This window comes from Chlamydotis macqueenii, chromosome 2 (assembly GCF_036417535.1).
Source record: "Chlamydotis macqueenii isolate bChlMac1 chromosome 2, bChlMac1.mat, whole genome shotgun sequence".
Classification (NCBI taxonomy): Eukaryota; Metazoa; Chordata; class Aves; order Otidiformes; family Otididae; genus Chlamydotis; species Chlamydotis macqueenii.
Genome location: NC_141557.1, coordinates 124,354,764 through 124,374,623, shown reverse-complemented (window position 1 = coordinate 124,374,623; position 19,860 = coordinate 124,354,764). Strand labels below are relative to the sequence as shown.

Sequence of the window (19,860 nt, the reverse complement as noted above, 5' to 3'; positions counted from 1 at the left end):
ACTCAGTTGGATATTTTGTGGTTCCCATTACTTTTCTTTTTAGCTTACTGTTCATACCTGTAGTCTTTTGAATCTCTCCATATACGTATGTACTTCCTGCTGTTAATTTCATTTCCTCAATGGACCAACAGTTCTTTGTCTTATATGAAATGAGGCTATTGCCTGTGGTTAGTCTGTTCAAAGGGAACACGGATCCCTGGTTAATACTAGATGTTGCAATGTTTCTATTATTCTTTTTTTCAGTATGGCTTATCAATGTAGATACTTCATTAGCACAAGCAGTTTGCCATGGCAACTGTGAGAGTGTTTCCTGAGGTGCTGTAAATAATTCAGTAATCCCACTATTCCTTACCTTTTCAGTGGCACAGCTGAAGGTATGCCACTCAAGTGCCTAGACTACTTCTGCTGTTGCTTGGCTGGCTTTTTGGAAAGAGAATAGATTTTGGAAGGTGTCTTTGCAACCCTTCCTTTTATGGTCCAACTAAAATAATTTTATTTACAGCCACATTAACAGTTCAGCTCTCTTTCAAAGACATTTATGGAGTGGAGAGCACCAGTCAGCAGGGGTTCTGGACTACCTTGATGTCCCAGTCAGCCATTTGTTCTGCATGTTTTAACTGTGAATTTAGCTTTTGTCCTGAGACATACAGCATCATCTCACACTGTGACTGCAAAGTTGTTTAAACATGATCTCCAGGATATCTTGTACTCTGCTCCAAGTTGATTTGTTTGCACCTCATTTCTCTGATTTTAGATTACAGACTTCTTTGTTCAGGGAATGTCGTCTTGTTCTGTAGACACTTGGAGTCTGACGCTTAACCTACAGACTAGACCTGCTAGATCTTTAACACTTTCAGTAAATTGTTACATGCAGAAGTTCAGCAGAAGCTGTGCTTTCCCTTCACCCACATTATATTAATCAGGAGGTTTTTAACGCTAACAGCATTGTATATTTCTTGACGCTGTTTTCAGCCTATCTCTCAGCACCGAAATTAGCATTGCTTTCAAAGATAGGCACAGAGTTCTCTTTGTGTAATTTTTTAATGGCAATGATCTATGTATGAAATTTTTAAAAGAGATTTACTTTCTACTAAAATTCAGTGTCATTTTGGCACTTATCCGTGACAGAAGCCTTGAAAAATTCAAGTCTACAAGCACAAACCAAGTACACTGATTAATAACCTAACTCACTTGGCTGTTTCCTCATCCTCTTCTTCTTCTTGATTTTGCCCAGAGTTCATGATCTAGTCATTTGCTTTTATTTGTATTTGTATTTTCAAAGGAAGTGTATTTACCTTGACTGAACTGTAATGTTTAACCATGCAGGCTTTGTTACTTTATGAGTTTTTGTTTCTTTTTTTTTTTTGTGGCATGGAGTATGTACACATACTCATGCTTCTCCTAAGATGTTTTCAAAAAGCCTCTGTGTCAGTTCCATTAACTTTAGTTTCCTAAACCTTTCCTTCAGGCTGTTAATAACTAACTTTCTATTTTTTTAATCACTTTTCTTGAAGCTGTATGCCCTGGCCATATCCTTGGTTCAGTCCCCTGGTGAGGATTTGGAACTTAATTACTCTATGTTATGGTCACTGCCAGCAGCTTAGTCAATTGCTTCCTGAAACAATTCAGTGCCAAGTCAAGTATCAACTCATAAATTCTTGTGCACATGTATAATAGCAAGACACAATTTTTCCACATTTTGTCCTCATGAGATGTTTTTTATGCAATATTTGCATTGTTGAAATTGCACATCATTATTATGCGACTAGGCTGTGTTGCCTTCCATTATTATTAGCTGAAATGCTCAGCTTCATTTCATCCCTCTCAAACCAGGAAAAAGACTTTATACTGGCCTTAGTTAGGTAGCCACAGTTTTCCGTTTGTACTATTCCCTTCTCAACTTTTATGGCACGTTGTGAATGAAACTGGAATACCCTGATCTCTAACAAACCTAGGTGACTCCAGGAGAACAGTTCTTTGCTCTACAGTTGTTATCAAAGCAGCTCTAAAGCTGCTTTACTTTACCTTAAGGATATAGATTCATCCCTGAGATGGCGTTTGAGTGGAATCGGAACAGTTTCAACCTCACCGTTTTTCTCAGCAGTGACAGAAATACGAAAAAAAGGCAATATGCTCAAAATGTGCAGACTAACATGTTTTAGGTGCAACTCTGGTTAAGATGTAATATTAATCTAACGATTAGTCTTTTGAGGTACAGCCTATATGAACTGAAATAAGGGTTGGGAAGATATGAGAGCAGTAAGTTATCTCTCATCCTTAGATGCCTTTTTGGCCTGTAGTTTACTGGACTAAACAGACCTTTCTGGAGCTTGTAATTGCTAGTTGTACAGCTAACAAGAAATAGCTGTATAGCCTGGTTCTGACCAAGGAACAAAGCTTTCCAGAAGATTAACTTACATATGATGCAGTACAATGGGCAATTGCAACAGCAGCATGGATTCAAGCAAGCCTAGTGACGATAGTGTCACAGTCTGATGTACTAACAGTTTATCATGCAGATCTGAAGAGGAATTATTTTAAAATTATGATCTGCTATTGTGTGTAGAGCACAAACAGGAGCCTTTTGAACAGAAGGATCCCTCATGTCACAATCTCTTGCAAAATAGGCTATGGTTGCCAATTACATTCAGGCAGGACCTACACCCAGGCTGGGCAGGTGTTTCATGTTGCCTCCCACAACCTCAGTTGCTGGTGGTTTTATCAGGCATAAGTCTCCTCAAGGGCCTGGTTTGGGTGCCAGGAGCATCATGAGAAGTTTTGCTGTTGGCACATTTCCCCTTGACTCTAATGTGGGCACAGTGCTTTGTTCCAAGCTATCTGGGTTAGCCAGTGGAAATGCTACTCATTGAACAGTGTTTTATAGGAAACCCAATAACAAATTAGGGTTTCAGTAGTGTAACAAGAAGTATTCATAAAGAAAGCAGTTATAGTATAAGGACTCCTTTTTATGGTAGCAAGTCATTCCAGATTGTGCAGGTTTATAGCAAATTTTTAACAATAAGGTCATGTAAAGGTGCAGAAATGTTGGAGCACAGACTCCTTCTTCTCCCCTTACCATTAATCAGCTATGTCATAACAAAAGATGAGCTGTGATTTATTTCAGGGTGTATTTTCCTATAAAGAATGAGCCTGTCTCATGTTTGGCACTTGAGTTGACAGATGCACACCAGCATGTCGCAGTAAGGAACAGAGCTAGTGGCAACTTTTCTGACATTGCAAGAGCTGAGTAAGCTTAGGTGAAAGTAAGCTTAGTTAAAACATGGTCCTTCACATAGGTGGATGACTGAGAGGGTCTGAGAAAGAGACATCATTCAGGAGTCAGTCAAGAGGCATGACTCTCGTGGTCATGGGCGATTTGTCCCTCGGCTCCTGGGAAGACTGAAAGGGAGAGAGGCAAGGGACACAGGTTGCAACAAGAGAGATTCTGATTAGAATAATAGAATCTTTAAGGTTGGAAAAGACCTACAAGATCATCAAGTCCAACCATCAACCCAAGACCACCATGTCCACTAAACTATGTCCTGAAATGATGCATCTACATTAGGTACAAGGAGAAAAAATCCTCACTATGAGGGAGGCCAAACACAGAACAGGTTTCCCAGAGAGGTTGTGGGATCTCCATTGTCGGAGATAAGCAAAGGACATACTGACGTAAGAGAGATTTCTGTGGTAGAGAAAGGAGTGGATTTAAGTATAGGGATTTCATTTGTTTATTGATTTTAAAGCGAGAATCTCAAGTCCTTACTCAGTTTTGAGAAAGTCTTGATTTGACTTGTTAATGTCAGTGTCAGCTTGTCCTAAGCAAGGGCATTAGGACTGGCTTTTGCTTGAGTGGGGACTGGTTGACAATTGAGAAGATACTCAGAATTTGTTCCGTACAGAATAATCCTTCTACAGGGTTTGCTTTGCTACCTGGAATAATTTCTTAATCTTTCCTGTGAAGGAGAGTCTCTCCAGCTGTTCGCAGAGCAAATCAACTTTATCAGCGCTTTATTATCGTTTGCCTTCATGAGTTTTCAGTTTATCTGATTTTAAGGAAATCACTGCTACAATTTTTTTTTGATTTACAGCTGGCATGTTAAAAGGCTCAAAATTATTTTTTTTATCCAAGAGAAAAAAGTGGGTTTTGAGTGCTAAGGCATTTCTCACAGTTTTCTGAGTATTTTGTAAAAATATAGTGTCTGGCATGCCGAGCCAGCCACCGATGATTGTTAACAGCATAGCTGACTCATTTTGGTTGTGCAGAACCATCATAACTACCGAGTATCAAAACATTAGCTAGCAAGTTGAGCAGAGCCTCTCCTGCCATACTGACATGTGCAGCTTATTTGTACTCCGAATGAAAACCACCCAGTGGTAAGCTGCCAATACACTGCAGCTGATTATTTAAAAAAAAAACCCCACATGGCTGTGTTCATATCAGAGACTGGCACGTGTTGTGAGCATGGGCGTTTTATATAGCTGTCTCAAATCAATGTAAAACTGAAGGATACCAAAATACAGAGCGTTAATCTAATAAGCCTCTCTGGCTATTGCTACGTGTGAGATACAGGTGCATGGGTATGAAGCTGTCAATGTGCACGGGCGTTATATTCTATCGACAGTTTCAAGATTTGTAAAAGCACCAGGGTCCTTCCTCTGTGCACATCTGATTTGCATAAATATTAACAGGAGTTATAGGCCATGTTGTTTGTGGACTGTAGTCTCTAGAGTTCAAATTTTGTGATATTTGTAGACTTTTTGCCATATTTTTTAACTGTTGTCTGATGTTTTCATCTGATGTCATATTACAAATAAAAAAAAGAGCAAACAAAAGGCAGAGCAGCTCCAGAGACCTACACGAACACACAGGATAAAACATGATTTGAAAGCAACACTTTGCCACAAGCATTTAGGCCGTGCTAATATTTCCCTTTCTGAATCACCTTTTCGTTTACTTTCCCAGCCCCCATCTGAGCTACATTGTTCCTACTCTGTAGAAGAATTAATTTGATTTGACTTTCATTTATTTGAGTGTATGTTGACATTCATTTATTTATTCAAATGTGCATGCATGGATTTATCAGAGTTAGAGCAAAAGATGTGAGGCCTCTTGGCCTGTTGTTGGGAAATATTACGGTATTAATTATTATTTTCCATTAGGCTGCTTGTCTAATTTCAGTTTGTAAATCCCTAATGACAGAACCTTTTCTGTGAATAGCTATTCTGAATATCACCTTGATTCAGAACACGGGAACATAATAAATGGGCTGCTGAATCATCCAGTACTCTGTCCCTGGCAGTGTCCGTAAGAGATGCTGTATAGGGAGAGCGCGTGGGCCTGACCACTTTTTGTTGTACTCCCCAGTCGTACCCAATCGTAGGGCTAGGACTGCTAGAGGCTACATCTCTGCCTGCTGTCTTTGGTGTCTGTTTTCAGACTTCTTGTCCATAATTTGTCTAATCCTTTTATGAATCTGCTGATACTTTTTGGCACCACAGTGTTTATGACAGCAAGTTTACAACCTGCTGTGTAAAAAATGTACTGTAATTATCGCCACCTCTAAGGAAGTAACACCGTAGCATCCTAAACACAGACCAGAAGTCTTTTCTGCCTTGGGCTTTATTAACCCAGTACAAAATGATGATTCTTGTTCCAAGGAGCCTACTATGTATTCAAAGCATCCTTCAGCACAAAGGCAAAGTTACAGAAAGCTTTGGACCAGAAGTGCTGAGTGCCCATTTCAGTACCTTTAGTACTGTTGGTTACTAAACCTGAACCTAGTCAAAGGGTGTCTACACTAGCCTTAAGTACAACCCTTTTTTGTCTTGTGCTATGTTTTTTTTTTTTTTTAATAGACCATCCTAACCTCTATTGAACTGGTGTAAAGGATGGAGGCGCGGAGGGGATGCAAACACCTAAAGATATTCTTACCATGCGTTGCTAATACTTCACTGACTCTCCCTGTGTCCCTGGAGGTGTGGGAAGAGGTCCTGGCCAGTAGGTATGTTCCTTGGAAAGCAGTTCCAGCTGCAGGGCTTTTTGCACTGTGATCCCTCTTTCATGCAGTGTATATTGCAGCACGTCTTCTTTTCAGGCTGCTTATGCTGCTGCACAGGCTAATTCTAGACCTCTTAATGTTTTGTAATATTACATAGAGGCTTTGCTGTCATTTTGTTAGCCGATGTATAGCTTTATTGTAGGAAAGTCTCTGCCCTGATGAACCTGCTGCCTAAGACAGGACAACCCTGGATAAACTGAGGTAATTGCTGATACGATCTGAAGCTCTTGCTCATTTTCCTCATGCTGTGGCTCAGCATTTTCCTTTCAAATCTTCAGAAAAAAAACCTGCTGTTTTCAGAATGCAGGCAATTGTCAGATTAGACTTCACCTCCAAAGGAGCGTAACACACTGCTGAACGCCATGGCAGCTTTAGCCAAGACCCGCCTGTTGACACAAAGTCACGGTCTCTTTACGTTTGCTGATCGCCCTAAGTGGTATTGTTCCAGCTGCCAAAGGACAAGCTTGCTTTGACATTTCCACCCAACCGAGTTGCGGTGCCGTATTCTCGCCTCACCAAGGACTTTGCCATGCCAACTGCAGTCACCCCAACCTTATTCTTTCGCGTTTCCTTCTTAAGGTCAGGATTTTGGTTGGGGATCGTGGGACTCCGTGAGCCCCCTCTAGTGGGTAGCCGATGCAAACTCCAGGCTCGTCTCGAAAACGCAGTGCTTTGACTTCATCTTCCTGGGTGCTGGTGGTTCTGTCTGCTAAAGTGAGCCTTGGAGACTGAAATCTCATTATATGATCCTGTGGTTTTGTTACTTTAAAAGCTGAAGGCAAATAAAATATGTAGCAGAGCTTTTTATACATGATAAAATACATAGCACCAAGTGAATCCATCTACGATGGTGAGATTGCTTAGTTCTAACAGGGAGCATTTGTGTGTCTAGAAGTTTTGTAGCCATGGGCAAGTACATTTGTGTAAGTGTTCTCGTGTGCAAATGAATTATTATGTTTTTTAAGGGAAAGGTTTCATGGTTTTACTGTGGCAGATGCCTTTGATAAGCATGAATAGAATTATTTCTATGATACTTTGGAATTTAATTTGATTTACAATATTCATTTAAAATTTTGTATTAACTTTTGAAATGACAGTCGTCAAGAGGAGTGCCCCAAATTCTTATCAGAGATTGAATAAGAGGAGAGTGATCGCTTGAGGAACTGGCCTGACATGCTGAGATGCTCGAGTGAACCCCTGCTGTGTCAGGGGCAATAAGCATTTCACAGAGGCTGTTACAGGGCACAAACGAAACACAAAATAGGAAGACACACTATCTGATTTAAAAACTAATTTTGCTGAAGGTAGAAACAATGTTAGATAACAGGGTGACATTTTAACTTCTTAGACACATGACTGAGCAAAACATCAATTCATGATTTTACAAGAGGAATTAAATCTAAGAGTTTGTATTTTTTTAGCTGTTTTATCTATGTGAAATGTGCAAAAATTGTTGGCAGATAAACTTCAAAGCAGCTGTGCTTAGGTTGTTGAAGCTCTGCAATGTTATCAGACCCAGCCACAGAGATTACATTTTAGCATTACTGCTGGAAAAACTCATGTTTGAAATGCATATTACCTCTTGGTAGATAGTGCTGTCCCTCCCTCCCTCCCTCCCTCCCTTCCTCCCTTCCTCCCTTCCTTCCTTTCTTCCTTCCTTCCTTTCTTCCTTCCTTCCTTTCTCCCTCCCTCCCTCCCTTCCTTCTTTCCTTCCTCTCTCCTTCCCTCCTGCCTTTCTGCCCTTCCTTCCACCCTTGCTTTCTTCTGCTCTTCCTTTGCTCTTTCCTCCTTCTCTTTCTTTCTCTCTCTTTCTCCCTTTCCAACTATCAGTCTGTTTTCCAGCACTTTTCCCCCTCTTCCCCCATCTCCCTTCCCACCCTACTCCTTCCCCTCTCTCCCCCACCCTTCCTTCCTCCCTTTCCAACTGCCTGCTAGTCTGTCCTCCAGCACTTTTCTCAAACACCACTTCCCAAGTCATACTGTGATGCCTCACCAGGACAGACTTCGTGTTTGCCATCCTGGACATGTATTCATGCATTAACCCCTGCAGGCCCTGTTACCTTGCAGAAGGCAGCAGCTGAGGGCTCATGTTTTACTCTTTACCATCTCTTTCACTGCTGTCCCTAAGGTGGTCCTCCAGCCATTTTTTATCTGCTTGACTTTCTCTGTTTAACCTTTCCTGAAATCACTTCTCCTACTCTTCCTACTGATGTTTGAGTGACTCATATCACTCAAGACAAGTGACATCCAGATAGTACCATCAGCCAGACAAAGGTGTATTTGGACAGCCTGGGTCCGTAGTCGTACTCCTGCCTTGGAAGAGAGCTGGCTGGCTGAGAGGCAGCATTGGTAGTTTTCATTAGTTGACATTTCAGGAGGAAGTTGATAAATCATCTTTAGCATCATTAGCATTGTTGTTCACACCTTTGTTGTAAGTATTTGGTAACTGACTATACATCACTTTCTCTGCAGCTGACCTTTTTTTTCTTGGGATTCCCGATGTTTATAATAGGAATCCACTTACATATACATGCACAGATGTATATTCACACGTGCACACACATACATGCTGAGGCTTTGTTAAATGGTGTTAACTGCTGGTGGTTTTTTAATTACGAAACATATTTCTCTTTTGGTCTGTTTGCACTGCTTTGTTTTAGCTCCATCTCATGCACTGGAACTCCACACTGTACAGCAGCATCGATGAGGCAGTAGGGAAGAAGCACGGCATAGCGATTATCGCTTTGTTTGTGCAGGTAAGTTTCCTGAGTTGCACTTATTACTATGCCCTATCGTTTGTCTGAGAAAAATGAGTTCCCTTCTGTTTTCTTTCATTTTTAATGATTTCATAAAATAAAACAATGTATGACCGCTGGTATTCTCTTCAAAAGATACTTCTCAGTCATGTCTGTGCACATGTATGTGCTAAATAAGTAATTCTTGTTTTAATAAGGATATTGGAAGTACGTTACTTAAGGAAGGGATAGAGTATAGTTGGTGATCTCTCTGTGACTCTGGGTATAAGCAGACATCCACTCTCCATGCCTCTGAGGGCAGAATGAGGGCTGCCGTGAGATACAAGTGCTTCTCTATCTCTGTTAGGTGTTTTTCTCCACTCCTGGCCAGGCCTGCTGTTTGGGGCTTGAGGAAATATACAGAGGAGAGGAGGAAAGAGGGGGAAAAAAAGCCAAGTAACCCATTGGCACAGCTGAAAACTGGTAGTAGGACTGTGCTTTTCTGAACACAGGGTCGTGTGCTTCTTCACACAGGACAAGTGTGAGGTGGGGTCATGTTACTTCTTCAGAAACGCCAGACTGAGAGTATAAGAGTCTTGCCACAGACCCTCAGAAAAGCCTGCGACAAGGAGGCTTAAAGCTTGCTGGGGAGAAGGAGTAATGCAAGCTGGGAAGTTAGTCCCATAATCTAATTGCTATTGAAGGTTTTTCAAGGGCTGCACCCTATAAAGGTTTTCAGTTTTAGTCCTCAAACACCAGGTTCTCATCCTCCTCATGAGAAATGGCAAACTGTTTTATTTAATGGCTTTGGAGGAAGAGGTTTAGAGTTTGTGCTTAGATCAAATGGATTTTTTTTTTTGCAGTGGTATTATCAATTTGTTGTATTTCGTAACGAGTTTATAAGTGCCATTGAGCTTTACCTCTGTTTGAATTGAAAGGTGCATTGGTTACAGCTCCAACACTCAGATAGAACTGCTAAAAATGGGTGTTAGAAGGTGTTCGGTTTTGTATCCTAGAGGGCTGTCTGATAATTGCTTATGTAAGTCACCTTCTAATTCCAGGAGAGGTAACCTTCCAGTTAGTTAGAAAGTTATATATAAGTTCTTAACTAAATCTGAAACTTCAGTCACATATTTTCCATTACTAGTCTCTCACCTTCATCAGAGTTCCTAAGCATTCCAAAGGGCTTTTTTTGTTAGCCAAGAAAGGCATCATATAATTACAGGTGACCAAGGAAAAAATAGTATTTATCCTCTTTATTAAAGGAACAGGGAGATAAAATTCGGTGACTATTTTTTCCTGTTAGAGGAATGAAAATATAATGATTTTGCACCACAGTTCTCAAACAAAAATAATTTTAAGGTCAGTGAAAATATTTTCACTGATTTAAGTGACAGCCCTGGGTGATTATTAATTTAGGAACAGCATCTTTGAAGTGATTTCATTCTCTTTTATTCACTTTGAAGATTTTAAATTGAAATCCCATTCTGAAACAAAAGAAAATCCTCTTAAATGCCTAGAAATAACAAAGTACCTTTTGTTGATATTGAATTGTTTAATTCCAATGGCTACTGTGCCATTCTATTCCAAGAGAAACAAAAAGCAAACAAATTTTTCAGGGTCCAGCTCTCCCGTTCTCACTCTTGCCTGCTTCATTCCTCACCTGATATGTGTACACATTGGCAAAGAAATCAAGTGGAAGGCCCTTCTGAGTCTTCCTATTTTGACAATGCTGTTGTGAAGGTAAAAGCTAGGGTCCTAGGATGGATGACTTGGATCAGAAGCAGCTGAAATCAGTGTGCAAGGTGACCAACGTTCACGGAAAATAAGGATCTCATATTTCAACAATTAGTTTCTTTTGAAAGCCCCATCTTCTGTGCTTTAAAGGCACTCGGTAAAGACAGTGCTGCAGGCTGCCATGAACCAGCCTTCACCAGCAGGATCCCAGAGATGCCATGAGGTAAAGGATCTAGCGTTCTGCACTCCACAGGCAGGAAAAAACTGCCCCAATCTTCAGAGGTACTTTGGGCCAGATTTGCAATGCTGTATGAACAAATTCAAAAAGTATCTGCCATCTTCATCCCCTCTGTTCCTTTCTGTGTACTTTTCTGACAAAAACTGGTAAGGACAAACTGTATCCTTGGCATTTATATGCCATAATGCTGCGTGATTTTGATTCCCTGTGCAGTATATGCTGCAAAACAGGGCTAGTCAAAACTTACCAGACGTAACTGTTACTCTTTCTCTTGTTTTGTGAGTTTCTGTCTCTGCTTTAAAGTTGTTTACACCTCGTTTACTTTTGACTGGTGGCTTTACAGTGATTTAATTGTTTGAAGTTGCCACATTTCAGTGTATTTGGTTAGCACAAGGTTGTGTAGCTTAACTAAAAACAACTCTGAAACTTAATGTTCTGGGTGACCCTGTCTTCCCTCAGTTTCTGAAACAGCAAAATACTGAAACTTGTCTTTGCTTGCTGTGTTTCAGATAGGAAAAGAGCATGTAGGACTAAAGGCCGTAACTGAAATTCTTCAGGACATCCAGTACAAGGTAAGGCATTGTCTAAAGACAGGCTTCCATCACTGACCAGAGGGAAAGTGTGTGAAGGGTCTATATGAAGCCAAGAGAAGTGTTGCAGATGTGTCGGTAGTAAACACATCTGTGAAAGCCATCGTTTGGTGGCCTGCATCAGAACCTCAGCATTTTACAGTATTCAGATAACATTCAGTCTTTGTAGTTAACTTCCTTTTCTGGTGGCCCAAAAGTTTGATCTCCTATACCAGTAACTGATTCCAAATACGACCTTTTCAGTGATTAGGGGTAATGGTTTTAAAATAGAGGGGGGTAGATTTAGATTAGAAATTAGGAAAAAATTTTTTACGATGAGAGTTATAGAACACTGGAACAGGTTGCCCAGAAAGGTGGTGGAGGCCCCATCCCTGGAAGCATTCAAGGCCAGGCTGAATGAGGCTCTGAGCAACCTGACCTAGTCAGGGATGTCCCTGCTCCTTGCAGGGGGGTTGGACTAGATGACCTTTGAAGGTCCCTTCCAACCCTAACTATTCTATGATTCTATGATTATCATGGAGATAGTGTGAATGCAAGCACTGCAACATGCTTAGTGAACACCAGCAGCAGTATCTCCAAACTTACCTGGTTTTAGTTTGTAGAGGAAAAGAACAGATGGACTGAGCACCCGTATTAACTTCAGTGGGAAATCAGCAAAAACACAATGCCATCTTGTCAAATGGATTACATGTGAGGATCCTGAAGGTCAGATAATAAGCCTGGGGAGATATGAGTGCTCTCCAGAATGTTGATGCTGTCTTAGATGACCTTGGGCAAGGTATTTCCGTATCTCTGCTTCATAGTCTCTGTCTGTAATATAGAAATAATCATACTTAGCTTTGATTTTAAAGGATTTTGAGATATATTAATGAGACGTTCTGTATTGGTCTGGAGAGATTAGCCATTCACTTCAGTGGATGCTGAAGTGTAGAAAAATTAGAACCTATTATCAGAAGGGAATTGAAAATCTTTGAGTCAAAGAATATATGGTAAACCTCAGTCATGATGTTTAATATTACAAACTCATTTTTTATGAAGGTGTCAGAGAAAACAATAGTGTATGGAGCTCTGTAGTTTCATTACTGAAAGGACAGCCAAGTAGCGGAAGGTCATGAAAGGCCTTGTCATTGTGAGCGTGTTATACTAATGACTTTCAGAGGGTCAGCATCAAACATACTTTTGGCACACGTACAATTTTCTTGCATTAAATATGTGGAGCCAGCTTTATTTTATTAAGTGTTAGCCACGACAGTCAATGAAAAATTCACTTTGGCCCTTGTTTTTTAACCTCATTTTGTATGGAACCCCTGAATTTCATGTAGAGAATTTCAAGGCTGGGACCTGGAAGGAGCCCAGGTATTAAAGGCAGAAATTTAACGAATTGCTGATAATCTTAGGAGTAAAATGTAAAATAGAATAAAGAAAATGTGTTTGTGTAGCTGCAAGGACAAATGCAGTGATTAAATGGGGGCTATTAATGAGGTTGCTTTGCACAGGAATTCAAGGCTTAGTGTTAGAAGAACACACAGTGTGTTTTACCTTTCCATTCATCATCGTTTTAATAAGAAACTAGAGATGAGATTGATTTGTATTCATTTTTTCAGGGAAAGTCCAAAACAATACCCTGTTTTAATCCCAACTCTTTATTGCCAGGTAGGTGCCTTTGCTTACTTTTGTGTGGGTGGATTACTAGCTTATTGCAGAGGCTGAAGCAATCTTGATCTAAAGCAAAGCCAAATTGCAAGCCTGAGAGTGTGTCCCGTAAGGTGGTAATGCATTTTGCACCTAGTGGTGCTAACAGGGATAGGGATGAAATCCCTTTGGAACGTGTGATGAATTCGCACCTTCGTTGTATGAGTGGGATGTGATATTGTAATCCATGCACTATTGGCAACACTTTGGCTAGCTTTCTTGATGATTTATCATCCCACCTATAAGAGAAGCTGTGTGTGCTCCGTTCTCTACTTCAGCGTAAAATAGGCAGCGTAAGGTTACTCACTTACCATGGTAGCTTTTTGGCAGCATCTAAGACAATGCCATAATGCAATGACAGTTGTATAGCATACAATGAGTGGTGACAATGGGAGGCAAATTCAAATTCATATAGCTAGAAGTTAGAGAGTAACAGTAAGAAACAACCATTTCCTCTACCTTGTCTTGAAAAAAAAGTGACTTTTTAAAAAGTGCATTTGTAGAAATTGAAGTTTCTGGAAGAAATCCTTCTGAGCTAAATTCTGTGTGGTAGTGCCAAGACCTTTAAATTTCCAAAGTGATCTAGATCTACATTAAACTATATTAATTCTATCAAAAGGATATTGTTTAGGTTGCAAAGTCAAGTCCTCAGCAATTAGGAACTGCAGGAATTAAGGCTGCCTGTACCCTTTCATGCATATGCGTTATAAAACATCTTTTAATTGCGTGACCATAAATTATTTTTCACAGGACCCCTGTCTCACAGTTCCTGTTTGATGCTGATCAAGTCGCATAAACCAAAATTTTCATAAGTCATCTCTAACTATGTGTTCCTCATTTTCTAGGTGCCCGACTTGAGATCATGGGGTCTGATTTGCAGAAGTGCTGAGTGCTTACACCTCCAACTGAAGTCAATGGGAGCAGTGCTCTGACTGCATTAAGTGCTATAGAAAGTTAACTACTCTGAGAAATCAGGTTCTAAGCATCTCATATTGAACACCTCAAATGAATAGATGCATTTGACCTTAACTTCTCTGTGCCTCAGTTCTCCAGCTTCGAAGTGTGGGAGTAGTTTGTCCTTCCTCACCACACTGAACTGTTGGAAGGATAAAGTAATTAATGTTTGTGAAGCACTCAGGCACTGAAGAAATGAGTGCATTAGAAATATGAAAACTGAGAAAATGTAGTCCTTCTAACAAGCAGGATTTGAATAGAATGGGAAAAAGAAGACTGAGGACTACATATTGTACTGAGAAATCCAGATGTTGTTAGATGCTTTTCAAAAGAAACTCATCCTTCTTTGCAAGTAAATGAGGAAAGGTTCTCTAGAAAAGACATATGTGCCTATATAACAAAAGAGTGTCACAGTGCATGCACAGGATGGGCTGAATTAATTCTTGCAGTTCTTAACTTTTGGATGTTTGATAATGCAACTAGCTTTCAATGGATTTGCTATGTAATTCCCTAACTGAGAAAGAAAATTGCAGTAAAAACCATTCACTGACAATCACAGGCTTCATTAGCAAGATTTAATTCTATTGATATTCCTCTGAGCTAGTAGTGAAATGGCAGTAACAGGTTGGGTCAACCAAGCAAATTTATTCATTTCCAGTCTTTCATTCTGTCCTTGTGAAGCTAGTCACAACGTTCCCCCTAGTTCTCCATGTCGTGATTAACCACCTTTTGTCTCCAGTTCCTCTCTAGATTTGTTTCTTATCCCCTCTTTTACAGTCAAGCAGTTTCTTCTCCGTACTTAAGCTGTGTCAGGGAGTAATTTGTGAGTATGGCCTACAGCAGCAAAGGAAGGCCCTGTGTAGGCTCACTTACAAAGTGCAATGTGACTGGAATCTTTGAGAATTTAAAATCAGAATAATTAAAATCAAACATGTTGTGTGTAAAAGCTTCAACAAACCATTGTACATTGTCATGAAAGACGACTGTTTTTTTCTAACAGTTATTTATAAACCTGTTAATAAGTTTATAAACTTATTAAAATAAGTTTATTCTTAAATAAACCTTGATTTTTTCCCCTGTGACATTCAACTCAGTTTTTTAAAGCTAGGAGGCACCAGTGCATCTCAACAAATGTCACTGGAATTACAAACTGAAAAGTTTGACTTGAGCTGTTTTCACTGAATTTTTCTAAAAGATGAAATAAATTCATCCTTGAGATGTATCCTAAATGCAAAAATCAGTTAAAATTTGATCACCACAGCCCCTCGGCCTTCAACAGGAGTTCTTTCCCACCATATTATTTATTTGCTGTGGTAGTTTAAGGAGTTGTGCATATTAGTTTTCACATCTATACAGTGGCGTTTTCATCTTTAAAATACTCATCTGCAGGGGGAAGTTACTGTCATATAATGACCACAAGCTCATGTACATTCACATGAGAAAGTAGTGGACAGTGGTTGACAGGTTATAAATTCACACCATAGCGTACTCCGTACTAACTTCATCGTATGAGCAAGCTATCATAAGCTGTCATCATTGAAAGACACAATTATCTTCCCTAATGTCATTAAAATTCATTTCTTTTAATTTCAGATCCTCTTCTGCGTGACTACTGGGTGTATGAAGGCTCTCTGACCATCCCACCCTGCAGTGAAGGTGTCACCTGGATATTATTTCGCTATCCTTTGACTGTGTCCCAAGTGCAGGTAACAGCTGTCCTTGAAGTGACCTTGGAATATGGTTATGAGCTAAAGGTTATAGCGTGCAAATATATATATCAGGACATTATATCAGTTATCCTTGGAGATCCCATTAGATCAGTGCATGGCTTTTCAAGTAAAGGTTAAGCCTTTTGAGTCACTGAAAGCAATGCAAAGGTCAGAGATGAAAAACCTTGTTATCATTTATCATCTGCATTTAAAATAATTCTTTATTTAACTGAAATAAAAAGAAAGAAAGAAGTCAATGGGCAAAAGAAATTCAATTCTTTGTAATTGTAAGCTTTCAAATATCACTACTTTTTTGATGTTAAAGGAATGAAAAAGCACAGGGAGACACTATGTCCTGGAGAATGAAAAATGTTAACATAGTACAGGGTAGTTATATTGCATTGAACTATATTTAACTTATCTTGCTCTTTTAAAATTCTGTTTTATAATAAATGTCAAATAGAAACTACCTATTTGAATTTGATTTCACAAGTATATATTTTAAAGTGGTTTTTTTTTTAAATTGTATCTAACAGTCATGTGAGCCTTTCTATAGAAAACATTTCAAATCAATCTACAAATAGCCCCAGTAAAAACAATGAAAACTCCTGATGAATATTCTCCCACAGTCTGTGAATCTCAGCTGAAGGAATGTGAGTTTAATTTAAGTGAAACTGTGTAGAATCCCTGAAGCTGAACGCATTAATTTTTATCGCTTGCTCTGAAGCATGTACAAACAGAAGGGAAAAAAAGTATAAAAGGTGATAAATTAAGATTTAAATTATTTTAGCTTTAATAAGCTAAACTTTTGCTAGTAATCCCAGCACAATATTTTAACAATTTTAACAACTTGAAATTGGCAGTGTTTCTTTTAATATTAAAACTGAATTCTAGTTCTAATCACAGGATAAAAGCAATAGCTCCCAATAAGCTTATTCATTTGGTAGCTGCAAGTTAAATATATCCCATCATGAATCTGGTGTTTATTTGCTTATGAAAGGATAAGTCTTACGGCTGCTTACTAACTGAGTAAATGGAGACAGCACTCTGTTGGCATGATTAGATTCAGAATAACTTTTAAAGATAGAGTGGCAGCTGATTGTCCAGGCATGGTATGGATAAATAAAAGGACTTAATCAGAAGTGTGAAGACCACAGCTGTTACACTGAGACATTGTATGATATTTTATTTTGTGCTATTTTATTTTGTGCAGATTTTGTAGTCTCTATTCCCTTTTAATCCAGTCAGTGCACAGAGGAGAGCACAGTTCAAGCCATCCACATGTGGTGGGAGACGGTGAGAGGGTGAATGAAAGGGGGATTAAGCATAGAAATGCAATTTTTGTTAATATTATTGTATACTCATTTACCACAAGAAAACAAGATTTTGGAACATGGTGTGAAGGGGATGAGTTTCCAGAAGAGAATATTGTGCCTGGAGAAAAAAGTGACCCATAGTGCCTGGGGAGAAGAGTGTGATTCATAACTATGGCCTTCTTTAGGTGAGAGGTAGCTGGTTTGTGTTGCTGCGTTGCTTTGACTGGTATAAACCCAATCCAGCAAGAATATTGCAGTGATGAAGGATGCACAAGTCTTGGAGGGGCTTTTTCCCTGCCACTGACAACAGTGTGCAGGTGAGACGTGGCACTGGAGCAGAGGGAGAGTTTGGAGCAGACTTATGCCAATATGATCCACAATACTTTGTATTTGTCACAGATGAGCATCAATTAGAAAAAAAAATCCTCACTGCTAGTTAGGAATGTAGCAACATTAAAGTCAAGGTTGTACAGAAAAGACTTGTTAAGAACATGAAACACTTTTTCCAAGGTGGAATAGAAATTTTACTTACATCAGATACTGCTTTCAGATATCCATTGAAATTAAACATGGGGACAAGTAAGTGAGACAGTGATTCTGGGATTCTAAAGTCAAAAAGAGACAGAATTTTCCAATATGTCCAAAATAAGATTTTGAGGGTGCCAGAATATTTTACTATAACCTAGACAGCCAAGATTTTAACTTGCAGTTAACATTTTGGCTGCAATTAAGTATCTGGCCTCTTTTGTGCACATGGGCATGAGTACCTATGAGAGATTCCTTTTGAGGAGAGATCAGACGTGCAAGGGCTTTTGGCTATGGAAAATAAGAGGATGTGGTATAGCATATACCATTCTGAATCATCCGTGGAAGGCTGGTAAAGGCATTTAATTTTATTAAGCCTGCTTGTAGTATTAAAACATAGATTTCAGTGCAAATGCATTTCTAGTGGCTTTAAATAAATTATTTTTACATGTGTCATTAACTTGTAGAACTTTCTTCAGTGGGATTCTAATGAACACAGCTTATGAAATTTCAAGTGCTTTATATAAATACTAGTAGCTTCTGTGGTTATAGCTGGTAAGAGACAAATTCAAGACTTTCTATTTTCATTTTTCAGGCTATAAAATAATCAACTTCTGAGTTCAATAACAAGTAACAATAAAGAACGGCACAGTCTGACATTGAATAGGTTTTATTGCCTTCCTCTGATGAAGATACTTAATATATTGGAGACGAGATACTAATTCACATTCTCATTTTCTGTAATTAACATAGCAATACTGATTAGCTTAACAAACTATGGGTCATAAAGGGAAAAAATGAATAAAATTGCAATTCTAGTTTGTGGTCACATCTATATATTTTCACATTTGCTTATTTTGAAACAATGGAGAAGTAACTATTTTGGCAGGGTCATAACAGGCTGACCATTGCAGTGTAGAGAACCTTTTTTCTGTTTCTGCTGAAGACGTTTATAGATAGTAAAGTTCAACTGATGAGTTGATTTGCTACTGATCTAAGTCAATGTTGAGTGAAAGGAGATTCATCTCCATATACACCTCACTTCAGCAAGTGGGATCTGAGTGTGTTGGTTATGGGGGCAGCAAAAGAGCAAGCCAGGAATGCAGTGTCAGGATCTGCTTTCCTGGAATCCAGTACTGTTTCCTCAGTGGAAGTGGTTTTCTTTGACATGAGGCTTCATTTCCATCAGAGAGCCATTTCCCTCATGAGTCTTTCTGTGAGATCTGGATAAAGTGTTCCAGCACTTCTTCGTCTCTGGAGAACAAGGGCTTAGCAAATCTGGTTCTCGGAGTTTATTGCTGACCATAGTGAAAAGCAGCTTGTCTGGAAAGCTGCACCCTGCAGTGCTCTTTTTGGATATTCCTGCCCTCCTTTTCTGGTTTTTATCATCCTTACTTGTCTGATGTTGAAATATACAGACCAGCAAGAGCTATGTTGACTGCTTTTGTGAGCAAAAACTTTTGGGGAAAGTAGTGTCAGCTCAGCTGATGTCCTCTTCTGAAAGAACCACTTCTCACAAGTGAGGCAGACCACCATGTGTATAGAGGGTCTCTGTCACGGGGGTCTGAACCTTGATATGAAGGACCAAACAAGGAGGCTGGTCATCTCAGAAGCAATTGCTCCTTGGCCTAGGGCTGCAATTCTTGACTTCCCTGAAGACTAAAGTGCAGGCATGAGGATCAGGTCAGTCCTACTTTCCTGACTGAAGAGACTGAAAGCTGCTTTGTGAGGAGTACCTCCTGGAGAAAGATTTCACTGTGGGGATTGGGGCAGAGCATTTGTAGTTATAGTGAGAGACAGCTCACAAATGCCAGCTTTGTGGAGAGTCTGCTCTTCCCTCTCCTTCATCTGTGTTTGTTTGAAGTCTCTCATTCTCAAAAGATCAAACAATAGCCACATTCTTGTAAAATGCTCCTTCCTAAACTACACTTATTTCAGACTTGCTGGAGTTGATTCAGATGGTGAAAGAGGGTACCTTTACAGAACACATTCAGCGATTTACCAGCATTTGATTCCTGATGACTTTTTCAGTTCCAAGCTTGTAGTGGGTTTGTTTTCAGTTTTCTTTAAATAAACATTAAAAAAAAATCTTCCAAAACAGAGATCTGCCTCTAAAAGTACCTTCAAGGAGCTTTACAGTTTGTTTTGCTTTTTATCTTTTGAGTCTAAGCTGCTGCCTTATATCTTAGCTGTGTTGATTTCTAAACATGCTATTTCTTGAGGAAAATACAGCAGAGCAGAGCTAGCCTCTAAATCAAGTAAATAAGTCTGTATCAATTCTGCTGTAGAGTGGAAAACAACA

At 39.4% G+C, this 19,860-nt stretch overlaps 1 protein-coding gene across 2 annotated transcripts in view; it reads left to right on the top strand.

Annotated features, from left to right (window-relative positions):
* Window positions 1-19,860, top strand: part of CA8 (carbonic anhydrase 8 (inactive)) — a 48,390-nt gene that overhangs the window by 14,848 nt on the left and 13,682 nt on the right. Inside the window, exons 4-7 of one of the 2 annotated variants that reach the window (XM_086740851.1) lie at window positions 8,723-8,818; window positions 11,282-11,344; window positions 12,967-13,015; window positions 15,602-15,714. In XM_086740851.1, the coding sequence (XP_086596977.1) occupies window positions 8,723-8,818; window positions 11,282-11,344; window positions 12,967-13,015; window positions 15,602-15,714 (321 nt within the window). The remainder of the gene's footprint in view (window positions 1-8,722; window positions 8,819-11,281; window positions 11,345-12,966; window positions 13,016-15,601; window positions 15,715-19,860) is intronic. The other variant, XM_086740852.1, reaches the window with a different exon arrangement.